We start from the raw sequence: 13,771 nt of genomic DNA, 5'->3' as shown, positions 1-13,771 counted from the left end.
CAGTTCTGAGAGGGAAGTTCATAGCACTACATGCCTACCTCAAAAAAGAAGAAAAATCTCTAATAGACTATATAACTTCACAACATAAAGAATTAGAGAGCAAACAAAAAGAAAACCCCAGAGCAAGTAGAAGGAAGGAAATAGTAAAGATCAGAGCATAAATAAATGGCATAGAGACCAAAAAAAACAATTCAAAGGATCAATAAAACAAAGAGCTGGTTTTTTGAAAAGATAAACAAGATTGATGGACACTTAGCTAGACTCACCAAGAAACAATGAGAGAGAACCCAAATACACTGAATCAGGAATGAAAGAGGAGAGATAACAACTGACAGCACAGAAATACAAAAGATTGTGAACAACTATTATGAACAATTAGATGTCAACAAATTAGACAATTTAAGCAAAAAGGACAAATTTCTAGAAACACATAGTCTCCCAAAACTAGATCAGGAAGAGATAGAAAACTTGAACAGACCAATAACAAGAGAAGAAATTGAAGATGTAATTAAGACTCTCCCAGAAAACAAAAGCCCAGGCCCGGATGGCTTCATGGGGGAGTTTTACCAAACATTCAAGTAAGAACTAATACCCATTCTCCTCAAACTATTTCAAAAAATTCAAGAAGAAGCAAGACTTCCAAACTCCTTTTATGAAGCCAGCATAATTCTAATTCCAAAACCAGAAAAAGACACTACAAAGAACAAAAACTACAGGCCAATATCCCTGATGAACATAGATGCCAAAATCCTGAACAAAATATTAGCAAATCGGATCCAGCAATACACCAAAAAAACTATCACTATTACCAAGTGGGATTCAACCCAGGGAAGTAAGGCTGGTACAACATTCACAAATGAATAAATGTGATACATCACATAAAAAAATGAAGCATAAAAACCACATGATCATATCAATAGAAGCTGAAAAGGCATTCGACAAAATCCAGCATCCATTTCTGATAAAAATGCACACCAATGTGAAAATAGAGGGATCATATCTTGACATGATAAAGGCCATATATGAAAGACCTACAGCCAACATCATACTCAATGGACAGAAAACTAAAAACATTTCCCTTAAGAACAGGAACAAGGACAGGGATGTCCACTTTTGCCACTCCTACTTAACATAGTACTGGAAGTCTTAGCCACAGCAATCAGACAGGAAAAAAAAATAAAAGGGATCCAAATTGGAAAGGAGGAAGTGAAATTGTCATTGTTTGCAGATGACATGATACTGTACAGAGAAGACCCGAAAGACTCCATCAAAAGTTTACTAGACTTAATAAATGAATTTGGCAATGTAGAAGGATACAAAATTAACGTCAAGAAATCGATGGCATTCTTATACACCAATGATGAACTCACAGAAAGAGAAACTAAGAAAACAATCCCATTTACCATTGCGGCAAAAAAAAATTAAGATAACTAGGAAAAAAATTAACCAAAGAAGTAAAGGACCTATTCACAGAAAACTACAGGTCATTGAAAAAAGAAATAGAGGAAGATATAAAAAAGTGGAAGCACATACCCTGTTCATGGTTTGGGAGAATTAACATCATTGAAATGTCCATATTAAACAAAGCAATCTATAGATTCAATGCAATCTCCATCAAAATACCAACGGCATACTTCACAGAATTAGAACAATAATTTCAAAAGTTCATATGGAACCAAAAGGCCTCGAATAGCCACATCAATCTTGAAAAGGAAGAACAAAGTTGGAGGGATAACAATACCAGATTTCAGGTTATACTACAAAGCCACCATAATCAAAACAGCCTGGTACTGGCACAAGAACAGGCATATAGACCAGTGGAACAGAACAGAGAACCCAGAAATGGACCCAAGGCAATGTGCTCAATTAATATTTGACAAAGGTGGCAAGAGCATACAGTGGAGTAAGGACAGCCTCTTTAATAAATGGTGCTGGGAAAATTGGACAGCTACTTGCAAAAAAATGAAACTAGACCATCAACTTACACCCTACACGAGAATAAACTCAAAATGGATAAAGTACTTAAATGTAACTCATGAATCCATAAAAATCCTAGAAGAGACTGTAGGTAACAAAATTTCAGACATCATATGCAGCAGAACTTTTACTGACCTATCACCTAAGGCAACAGAAACAAAGGAGAAAATAAACACATGGGACTACATCAAACTCAAAAGCTTCTGCACAGCGAAAGATACAATTGTCAAATTGGAAAGGCTACCCACTGTATGGAAGAGCATAATTGCCAATGATGTATCAGACAAGGGGTTAATTTCCAATACATATAGAGTGCTCATACAACTCCACAAAAGAAAGACAAAGAATCCAATTAAAAAATGGGCAGAGGAACAGAATAGACACCTCTCTAAACAGGACATACAAATGGCTAAGAAACATATGAAGAAATGCTCATCATCACTAATCATCAGAGAGATGCAAATTAAAACAACAATGAGGTATCACCTCACACCTGTCAGATGGCAGCCATCAATAAATCATCAAACAACAAGTGTTGGCAAGGGTGTGAAGAAAAGGGGACGCTAGTACACTGCTGGTGGGAATGCAGACTGGTGCAGCCACTATAGAAAACAATATGATGTTACCTCAAAAAATTAAAAATTGAACTTTCATTTGACCCAGTGATCCCACTTCTAGGAATATATCCTAAGAAGCCTGAAACACCAACCAGAAGGAATACATGTACCCCCATCTTTGAAGCAGCACTATTTACAAGAGCTAAGATCTTGAAACAGCCCAAGTGTCCATCAGTAGACGAATGGATAAAAAAGCTGTGGTACATATACACAGTGGAGTATATGCAGCTGTAAGAAAGAAAGACCTCTTATCATTTGAGACTACATGGAAGGACCTGGAAAGTATCATCCTGAGTGAAACAAGCCAAACAGAGAAAGAAATGTTTCATATGATCTCACTTATTTTTGGAATGTAATGAACATAACAGTCTGAGGAAGGGGGTAGTCCCAGAGATGCGGAAGCAAGGTACAGACTGACAATCCCCTAAATAGGGGAGTGGTGAGGAAGAGATAAACCACAGAATTTATATGCATGTATGCATGAACAGTGGACATGGACAACCAACTGGGGAAAGGGCCAGGAGGGAGGGGGAGGGGGAAGCAGTGGCTGGAAACGTCTGTAAGAAAAATTAATTGATAAAAAATAAATAAATTAAAATTAAAAAAAAGAAAAGAAGAAAAAAGAAAAATAAATATGCAAAAAAAAATTTTTTTTGAAAGAATTATTGAGTGTTGTGTAAGGATGCAACTTCAGTTTTTGTAAGGTTTCTATAAGGTAAATTTATTGTTAGTAATAAAGATTGTATTTTCATGGCTCACCCCAATTGGGCGTGAAATCAATCAACTCTGGGCTGTTGTAAGAAAGGATATGTCTACTGGGGAAAATAGAGAATGCTAGGATGATGCTATATGTTGAAGAATGGTGGGAACCCCTTTGGAGATGATCAGTGAAAATTTAACCCCCCGCCCATTCCTGGCCCCATTTCTGTTGCAGGAAAAAGAAAGAATGCCTTTTTGGGAAGAAACAGCACTTGCAGCAGCCATAATTTCTGCCACACACACAAAGTACTATTACGTTATGCTATGTAATAATCAGGTACTGGGACAGATTTACTAGAGCTAGAAAATGTAGTCAATGAAGGTTCTCTAAAATAAAGTGTTTGAGTAATTACAAAAAATAAACAAAAACAAAAACACAGGTCACTCCCAAACCTTTATGCTGAACAAAGAAAACCAAAAGTCCATGATTGAGGTGAGAACAGAGATGTCAGACACTGTGACTATTGCCCCATGAAAGGCATGAAGAATGTTAAGGAAGATTGAAATTTCCTCTCTCCTGATCTGCATGGAGGTTACAGGGTAATAATGCAAACACTCCTTAAGCTGCACACTTAAGATTAATATGTTTCACTCTTTGTAAATTATACTGCTAGTGAAATATAAAACCAGAAGAAGTAAAAAATCAAAGTTAAACCAGACTTGCAGTCTAGATGGCAGCATAGGGCACTCTTCTCTTCTTCCCACAAGCACATAAAAATTAAACTACTCTACAAGACAAACATCCTTCAGAACCCCCTGACATCAAGCAGAATTGAAGACCTACAACTATGGAATTAAAGAAGCAGCCACACCAAGATTGATAGGAGAGGTGGAGGCAGTTTGACTGGTCTCACACCCACCTGTGGTGGACAAAAGTCAGAAGGATACTTTGGCTGTGAAGGTCCTCTCTGTGGGTCAAATGGTCCCCATTTCATACCAGTCTCCCAACTCAGACTTCCTGTTGTAGCTCACAGTCCTTAGAATCCAACTTGTCTTTAAGCTGCCCTAATTAACAACCTCAGAGACAGCAAGATGAACAATGGGGAATGTTATAGAGGGCTTTAGCCCCATAAAAATTAACTAGAGTTTGACCTTCACTGGGAATTTGAAAAGCAACATCCTTCAAGAAAACGGCCCCAAGGCCAGAGTGTCCTGCATCCTCTGTAAAGAAACTGATAGGGAGAAACTGAAGCTCCCTTTACCCCGTAACTATAACTGTAACTGTTAAACTAAAACCGTAACTGTTCAACATGTGTGTATTGCACCTGACTGACCGCTGATATCCATCTCAAATGTGTTAGTTTTTAAAACTGGGATAATGGAATGAATAGCAGAATAGATGTATGCTGACCCAGTTCCCTTTCGCCTCAGCTCCCTCCCCCCTCCGTTCCCTCCTGCTTATCGCTAACTGCCTCCGCTTCTGTACAAGCAGCTCGCTTGCTCTGCTAAACTCTTGAATGACCCCTGCCCTATATAAGCAACCCTCCCCCTGAGCTCGGGGCTGCAATTCTCCTCTGTGTAGGTTGGCTGCAGTCCCTGCGCAGGTAATAAAACATCCCCAAAAACTGAAAAATGGAGTCTGAGTGTGGTCGATCTCCTGGGTTACAACAGTTCCAATGCCAGAAGAGAAGTCCCCATACCTTTTGGATATAAAACCAGTGGAAAATAAGGTTGAGTGAGGCTGATGCTTCTGTTACCCCAGGAAGATCCTCTTAAAGGGACTTTCTCCATTTCCTGCCCTCCAGGCTCCAGCATGGAGGAGGCAGCTTGAAAGGCATCAGAGACATGTCATGAAGATATAAGTTGTTTGGCATCAGGGTGAGGACAGGAGAGGCAGCTTTCTTCTGGATAGAGGTGCTGGTGGAGACCGTTGTTCCTTTGGTGAGACCTTCCCCCACAGGGCAGGCAAATGGCCATATCTGGGACTCCAGGAATCTGGCTCATACTGTTTTTCCCACCCTGGTTATTTCCTGACAACCTGCCCCACCCAAATTTCAGGCCCACCCAAACTATTTCCAGTATCTTTACCATAGGATTGACCTGTTTTGGCTCCTGTTTCAGATTTTTCTAAATTCTCTCACACAAGCATCATCTGGCCACAGTGAGCTTTATACCTCTTGGTAAGAGGCCCCAGACAAGGCACTAGAAACAGCTGGCATTGGTTCACAACTTAACTCTGCCTGAGGACCTCCAAGCCCAGCACAAGAAGCAGCCATTGACAGATTGCTTTGAAGTTTATGCCTGGTGGCCCTGGATAGAACACAGGCATGACTCATACAAAGCCATTGTGATCTGAGAAGGTGCTTGATATGATTTCAGACTTCTTGGATGTGTAGAAACTTAGTTTGTGCCCTAACATGTGGTCCCATGTGCACTGGAGAAGAATGTCAATTCTACAGTTTGGGGAGTATTTTTCTGCATGTATCCATTAAATCCATGTGATCTAGTGCATCATTTCCAGTGTATTTACTTGTTATTTTTTTTGTCTAGAGGATCTATCCAGTGATATCAGCTGGGTTTGTATACCCCCACCATGATTGATTTGCAGTTGATTTCTCCTTTGAAGTCCTCCAGAAGTTTGTTAATATATGTTGGTCCTTCTATATTGGGTGCCAATATATTTACTAGTAAAGCATATATATTTACAGAGGAAAACCGCGCTTTAATCTTTCTCTCTTGCCTGCCTAAAAGCTCAAAATCCTGAACCAATGCAAAGTGAGATCATGGGTAATTTTTTCTTCTTTGGTACTTTCCTGGGTATTCTCAATGTTCTACAACTAATGTGTATTAATTTTTAATAGTAAGTAGATGTAGTATATCAGTATGTAACAAACACTTCAGGATTGTATTCTATATTCATACAGCCTTCTTTCTTATGTCCACTAGGTGGGAGCACAGGCACATCAAATATGGCAAAAATGGTTACAGGTATTTAGTCTGAAATTGAACATCACTGTTAAACAGTTCAGTGTTTTTTCAAATTTATTCATCTACTGATTCATTTTGGAGAGAGAAAAAGTGACAGAGAGAAAGAGCTAGAGTGAGAAAGAGAAAAAGAGAAATGCATGTTGTTTTTGCTCCACTCATTTATGCATTCATTTGTTCTTTCTGCTATGTTCTCTGACCTGGGGTTGATCCTGAACCTTGGGTATTGGGACGATGTTTTTATGCATTATTCTTTGCAACATTTTATATTGCGTTAAAATAAATCAAAACCTAAAAGAAGAGATAGACCTTAAAGCAACCAAAGTACGTGAACAGGGTTAAATTTTAATTTTTTAGAAAGAGGTTTGATGATAAGTGAGCAGAGAAAGAACTAAGTATCAATACTAAGTTCCAAACTAGCCCCCAAACAGCTTAAAATTGATTTTATACAGAGAGAACAACTGCACCTTTTATCTTTCTATTTTCCCTGTTAAGCTAAGAATCCTAAAGCAATAGCAAAATCATTTTTCTGTTCAGGGGTTTCTTTCTCCTTGTCTGCATACTTAAAATTTTCTAAAGTGTTCATGGAATAACATTAGTAAGGTATCGATAGTACCTTTATCAATAGATAAAGAACATATGTGGATATTATGTTGCACATTCATAGATCATTCTCCTATATTTCCACTAGGTGGCAGCATACACACACCACATAAGGAGCAAAAATTGTTTCACTGTAGTTGGTCAGAAATTGAATGTGGCTGTTATATCAGTGATTTTTAAAAAATATCATTGATTAATTGATTTTTGGGCAAGAGCAGGAAAATGGAGGGAGGGATGGAAAGAGAGAAACATCAGTTTGTTGTTCTGCTTATGCAGCATTCACTGGCTTATTTTTGTATGTGCTATGACCTGGGATCTAACTTGTAATCCTGACCTATGGGGAGGATGCTTTAACAAACTCAGAAACCCAGCCAGGGATATAACCATCAAATTTATAAGTGAATGTACTATTGAAAACATCATTGATTTGAATTTACTCTGTAGAAAGAATTATGTACTTTCACCAAGATTACACACACATACACACACATGTTTGTGTTTATTATGTATTATTCATAAGGTGTTTATAGCAAATATTTAAAATTCACATAATACAAAACTCACACCTAAGTAAAAAAAAAAAAAAAAGAAAGAAAGAAAATAAAAGACAAGAAGAAAACAAGAGAAAGAACTTAGAACAACCACGGTAAATGACAGGTCAAATTTCTAGTATCTTTCCTGAAAAAAACCACTTAGTGATAGGTGAGCGAAGTAAAAATCAAGTATCAAAATCAAGCTCAAAGTTACTACCCAAAGCCTGAAAAGTAGAGTTTAAACAGAGTAAACAACTGAACCTTGATCTTTCTATCTCCCCTGAGCTGGAACTCAGATTCTTAAATGAATGGCAAAGTGAGGTGGTGGCTGATTTTTTTTTTTTTTTAATCTTGGGTTCTTGAAATTTTTTACAATGAGAATGTATTAATTTTTAATAGTAAAGTAAATTTTGTATATCAGTGTGTAAAGAACACTTCAGCATTTTATTCTACAGTCATTGAGCATTCTTTCATTACTCCACTAGGTAACAGCATAAGCACATCAAATAAAGAGCAAGAATGGTTTCATGGTATTTGGTCTGAAATTGAACATCGCTGTTATATAGTTCAGTGATTAAAATGTTTTAATCTATTGATTGAGTTTAGAGAGATGTGAAATGAAAAAAAGAGAGACAATGACAAACAGAGAAAGTAAACCACATTTTTTTCCTCACTTGTTTATGCTTTCAATTGTTCTTTCTTATATGTTCTCTGACCTGGGATTGATCATGAAACCTTGGGAATAAAAGATGATGTTTTAACCAATTGTTCATTGCCATATTTTATATGGTGACTAAAAAAGAAAAATAAAATAAAAAACTTGAACCAGGAGACAGAAAGTAAAGCAACCAAAGTATCTGAACAGGGTTAACTTTTAATTTTGAAAAAAGTGGCTTGATAAATGGCAAGCAAAAGAAGAATCAACTAGTACAACTAAGTTCAAGGTTAGCACCCAGAGAGCTGCAAATTGACTTTGTCCTGAGAGAACCACTGGGCCTTTTGTCTCTCTCCCCTTCTCAGGTACTCAGAATCCTTAACCAATGGCATAGTAATTATACTGGCCAGTGTTTTCTTTCTGTCTGTGAACTTGAAGTTTTTTAAAATGAGCATATATAAATTTTAATAACGTATTATATGTTGTGTCTTTATCAAGATATAAAGAACACATCTGAATGTCATAAAGTATTGTGCAAACATAAGGCATTCTTTTTATATGCACAAGGTGGCAGCATACACACATCAAAAATGGTTTTACTGTATTTGGTCTGAAATTGAACGTGGCTGTTATCAAGTTCACTGATTTTTAAATAAAATATTGATTGATTTTTGAGAGAGAGACAGAGAAAGAGAGATATATAGAGACAAAGAGAGAGACAAAGAAATATCTATTTGTTGTGCCTGTTATGCATGTATTAATTGGTTGAGTATTGCGTTTTACCCTGTCTGGATATAGAGCACGCATACTTGGCATGGTGGGATGACACTCTAACTCAGCTCCCTGGCCAGGGAAACATCAATTACATTTATAAGACATGAAGCCGTTGAACATGACCCCGTTTGCATTTTACACTCTAGAAATAAGTATGCAATTACATTATACAATATATAAGATGATTATTGTAACATTTTATCAAAAACAAAAATAAAACAAAAACCTGAAACTAGAAACTTGAATCAACCCAAGTATCTTGATGGGATCCAATTACAGAATTTTTTTAAAGAGGCTTGAGCATAGAGTAAGAATCAAGTATCAAAAGTAAGTTCAAGGTTAGCACTGGAAAGCAAATAACCGAAGTGTATGTGGAAAGAACAACTGCACCTTGAGCTTTCTATCTTCCCTGTGAAGAAATTCAGAATCCAGAAGGAATTGGCAAAGTGAGATAATGGCAGATATTTTCCCTGCATTTTACTTTATGAATACTATCAATTTTCTAGAATGGACATATTTTAATTTTTAGCAATGAATTATTTTTAGTATCTTTATCAATATGTAAAAACACATTTGGACTCTATGAATTATTTTGCAGTCATGATGCATTCTTCTATGATTCCACTGGGTGGCAGCATACGCACATCAAGGAAATAGCCAAAATGGTTTCTTGGTTTTTGGTTGGAAATTGAATGTGGTTGTTATATAGTTCAATGATAGTGTTAATTTTTTATTTATGGATTGTATTTGAAGATGTTGGAAGGGAGAATGACAGACAGAGACACACAAGAATAAACATTGATCTGCTGTTCCACTTATCTATGTATTCATTAGTTGAATTTTGTAAGGTCGTGATGAGGGATGGAACCCGAAACCTTGGCGTATTGGGGTGAGACTCTACCCAACTCAGCTACCTGCGAGTGCAATATCTATTAAGTTTATAAATGCATGTATCCATTCAGCAAGACCCTGTTTGTCATTCACAATGCTGAATTAGTTACATATTTTACTAAGAGATATATATATGTATTTCTGTGTGTGTGTGTGTGTGTGTGTGTATTCCTATACCATAAGATGTCAGTTGAAACATTTTTTATCATAATGAAACATAAAGCACGGTATACGCCAAAGTACTTGTATAACCAATGCATAACCAATGGACACAGACAACCAGACAACAGTGCAGTGAAGGTGAGGGTGGATAGGGGGAGTGGGAAGGAAGGTATCCGGAAAGGATAAAGGAGGGGCGTCTGTCATACTTGAAACAATAAATATAAAATATTTAAAAATACTAAAATCAAACAAACAAAAATTCTGAAACAACTAACCAAACTTAAAGCAACTAAAGTACCTGAACAGGGTAAAATTTTAATAAATTTTTAAACGTTTGTATAGATGTTTTGGTGAGAGAGGGAGAGGAAGATACATCTATTAGCTGCCTCTTGCTCGCACCCTAGTGGGGATCCATCCCACAACCCGGGCATGTGCCCTGACCAGGATTCCAACTTGTGACCTCTTGTTGCAAGGGATCCATGCTCAACCACTGAGGCACTCTGGCTGCGCTAAATGTTAATTTTTAATAGAGGCTTGATCATAGGTGAGCAAAGCAAACATCAAGTATCAAAACTAAGTTTAAGGTTAGCACCCAAAGAGCAGAAAAGTTGACTTTATACTGAGAGAATGCTTGCACCTTGAACTTTCTATCTCCCCTGCCTAGGAACTCAGTATCCAAGTGACATTATAGGTAAGTTGTTTTTTTTTTTTTCTTTTCTTTCTACTCTGTTGGGTACTGTAAATTTTCTAAATTGCCCATGTATTATTTTTAAATAGTAATTTTTATGTAGTAACATTTAATGTGTAATGAACACATAGCTTTTATCACTTATTCTATGTTCACAGAGCATTCTTCTATCTTTCCACCAATTGACAGCACATCAAATAAATAGCAAAAATGGTTTCTTGGTATTTGGTCTGGAAATGAATGTGGCTCTGATATAGATCAGTGATTAAAAATTATTTTCATTTATTGATTGATTTTGGAGAGAGTGAAAGAAAAACAGAGAGAGAGAGAGAGAGATCAATTTGTTGTTTCACTTATTCATCCATAAATTCGTTGATTCCTGTATTTATCCTTGCCACGTTTCGAATCCCATACATGGCATATCGGGAATTATGTATATTTATAAAATATTCTTCTACTTGTCCACTAAGTGGCAGCATAAACACATGAAATAAATAATGAAAATGGCTTCACTCTATATGGTAAAAATCTGAAAATGGCTGTCATAGAGTGCAGTGATTTTTTTTTTCTTTCTTTCTTTCTTTTTTTTTTTAATATATTGCCCATCCGGTGAGGCTCAGTGGACTGAGCCTCACCTCATTTACTGAGAGGTCTCGGTTGGATTCCAGTCAGGGCCCATGCCCAGTTTGTAGGATCAGTCACCACTAGAGGGCGTGCAGGAGGCAGCCGGTCTATATTTCTCTTTCACAGCGATGTTTTGATCTCTCTCTCCCTAAAAAGTAAATAGAAACACAACTAAAAAAATTTTTATTGATTGTTTTTGGAGAGCGTCAAAGGGAAAGAATGGCAGGAAGACAGAGGGTCAGAAATCAATCTGTTGTTCCACTTATTTCTGAATTCACTAGTATATTCTAGAATGTACCCTGACCAGGGCATATATTATTCATAACAATTCTGTTTGGAATTTGCATTATAGAAAGATTTATGTCATTTTACCAAGATATGTGTATTCACATACTATATATAAGATGTTCATTGCAACTTTTTAAATCATAGCACACGACAAAACTGAAACCAGAACAAGAGAAACAACTTAAAGCAAACACAGCATATGACAGGTCAAATTACTAGTGTCTATTTTTTTTAGAAAGGAGACTTGATGATAGCTGAGCAAAGGAAGAATCAAGTATCAAAAACAAGTCAAAGGTTAACACTTAAGGAGCTGAAAAGGTGTCTGCTTACAGAGAGAAAAATCTGCACCTTGATCTTTCTCTCTCCCCTGGGCAGGAGCTCAGAATCCTAAACCAATCACAAAGTGAGATGATGGGTGACTTTTTCTTTTGTTGTACTTTCCTGGGTAATCAAAATTTTCTACAAAGAGCATGTATTAATTTTAAATGATTCATTAGATTTAGTATATTAGAATGTAAAGACCACTTCTGGGTTTCATTCTACATTTATGGAGCATTCTTCCACATTTCCACTAGGTGGCAACATAAGCACATCAAATAAAGAGCAAGAATGGTTTCCAGATACTTGGTTTATAATAGAACGGCGCTCTCATATACTTAAGTGATTGTTAAATATTTTTTATCTGTTGATAGACCTTTTCGTTCCTGGCACCCACTGGGCTGCCCTGGGGAATGTGCGTGGTGGCTTGAGCACCTGGAAGCCCATGGCACCCTTGGCAGACAGAGGACGGGGTCAGGTGGCCCCCTCCTTCCAATGCTGATTGAAATACAGAGGTTCTAGAGGCTTGTGCCAGGTCAAAGGCGGTGCTGGTGTTGTAGCTCACTGTCCTTAGAATCCAACTTGTCTTTAAGCTGCCCTAATTAACAACCTCAGAGACAGCAAGATGAACAATGGGGAATGTTATAGAGGGCTTTAGCCCCATAAAAATTAACTAGAGTTTGACCTTCACTGGGAATTTGAAAAGCAACATCCTTCAAGAAAAGGGAGGACACAAACGGCCCCAAGGCCAGAGTGTCCTGCATGCTCTGTAAAGAAACTGATAGGGAGAAACTGAAGCTCCCTTTACCCCATAAAACTGTAACTGTTCAACATGTGTGTATTGCACCTGACTGACCGCTGATATCTGTCTCAAATTTGTTAGTTTTTAAAACTTAGATAATAAAATGAATAGCAGGACAAATGTATGCTGACCCAGTTCACCCAGTTCCCTTTCACCTCAGCTCCCTCCCCCCTTCGTTCCCTCCTGCTTATCGCTAACTGCCTCGGCTTCTGTACAAGCAGCTTGCTTGCTCTGCTAAACTCTTGAATGACCCCTGCCCTATACAAGCAACCCTCCCCCTGAGCTCGGGGCTGCAGTTCTCCTCTGTGTAGGTTGGCTGCAGTCCCTGCGCAGGTAATAAAACATACCCCAAAACTGAAAAATGGAGTCTGAGTGTGGTCGATCTCCTGGGTTACAACACTGGGACAAACCACGGGCCCTATGACGCACCCCTCTGTCATAATAGTCAAAGCAAGTAGCAGCGTTGTTCGCTGGAGAGCTAAGTTTCTGCTCTAACACTCGTTCACATGACCCAGGTATCTGATTGGAGGCGTAAACTCCATCACTGTGTCTTCTACATGTTTCCCCAAGAACATCTGCTCTTCTCCCAGGAGACAGGTCAGAACGGATGGAGGACTCCATCTGTCTGCCTTTCCTGAGTCCTCTTCTAAGAGGGAGGCTCCCCCAACAGAGTAAATCAGGGAGGCACAATAATTGTACAGTTCTGTGAGAAATGTCCAAAGTCCACCTAGATGCCAGACTAGCTGCACTTGTGTTAGAAACCGAAGTGTCCAGAGCACACATTTTCTATTTCCCTGCGAGTGGCAACATCCAAGTACAGAGAAACATGTGCGTCTTTGTAAACATCAACCAGTCCCTGCCCATAGTAGCCTGCAATCTGGCGACACCCAAAATGGTTATTACTGAAAGAATGGACACACCGATTGGGCATGTCCATGCCTGGAATGCTACACATCAATGAACATGAACCAGAAGATGATATGGTCAAGAATACACGTGACTCCCAAACCATCATGCTGAACAAAGAAAACCAAAAGCCCATGGTCGGGGTGAGGGCAGAGGGGTCCGTCACTGTGGCCATTGCCCCACTGGAGGTCCGAACAAATTTGGGGACACGAAAATATTCTGCCTCTGATCTGCATTGAGATTACATTG

General features: G+C 38.1%; 1 protein-coding gene across 1 annotated transcript in view; it reads right to left on the bottom strand.

Annotated features, from left to right (window-relative positions):
- Positions 1-13,237, bottom strand: part of LOC118643098 (lysine-specific demethylase 5D-like) — a 128,012-nt gene extending 114,775 nt beyond the window's left edge. The window contains 1 exon segment of the mRNA XM_036280995.1: positions 13,046-13,237. Coding sequence (XP_036136888.1) covers positions 13,046-13,237 — 192 coding nt within the window.
- Positions 13,238-13,771: the final 534 nt, after the last annotated feature.

The sequence above is a fragment of the Molossus molossus genome, unplaced genomic scaffold (genome assembly GCF_014108415.1).
Source record: "Molossus molossus isolate mMolMol1 unplaced genomic scaffold, mMolMol1.p scaffold_m16_p_30, whole genome shotgun sequence".
Classification (NCBI taxonomy): domain Eukaryota; kingdom Metazoa; phylum Chordata; class Mammalia; order Chiroptera; family Molossidae; genus Molossus; species Molossus molossus.
Note: the sequence above shows the minus strand (reverse complement) of the source record. Positions and strands in the feature narration are given on the sequence as shown.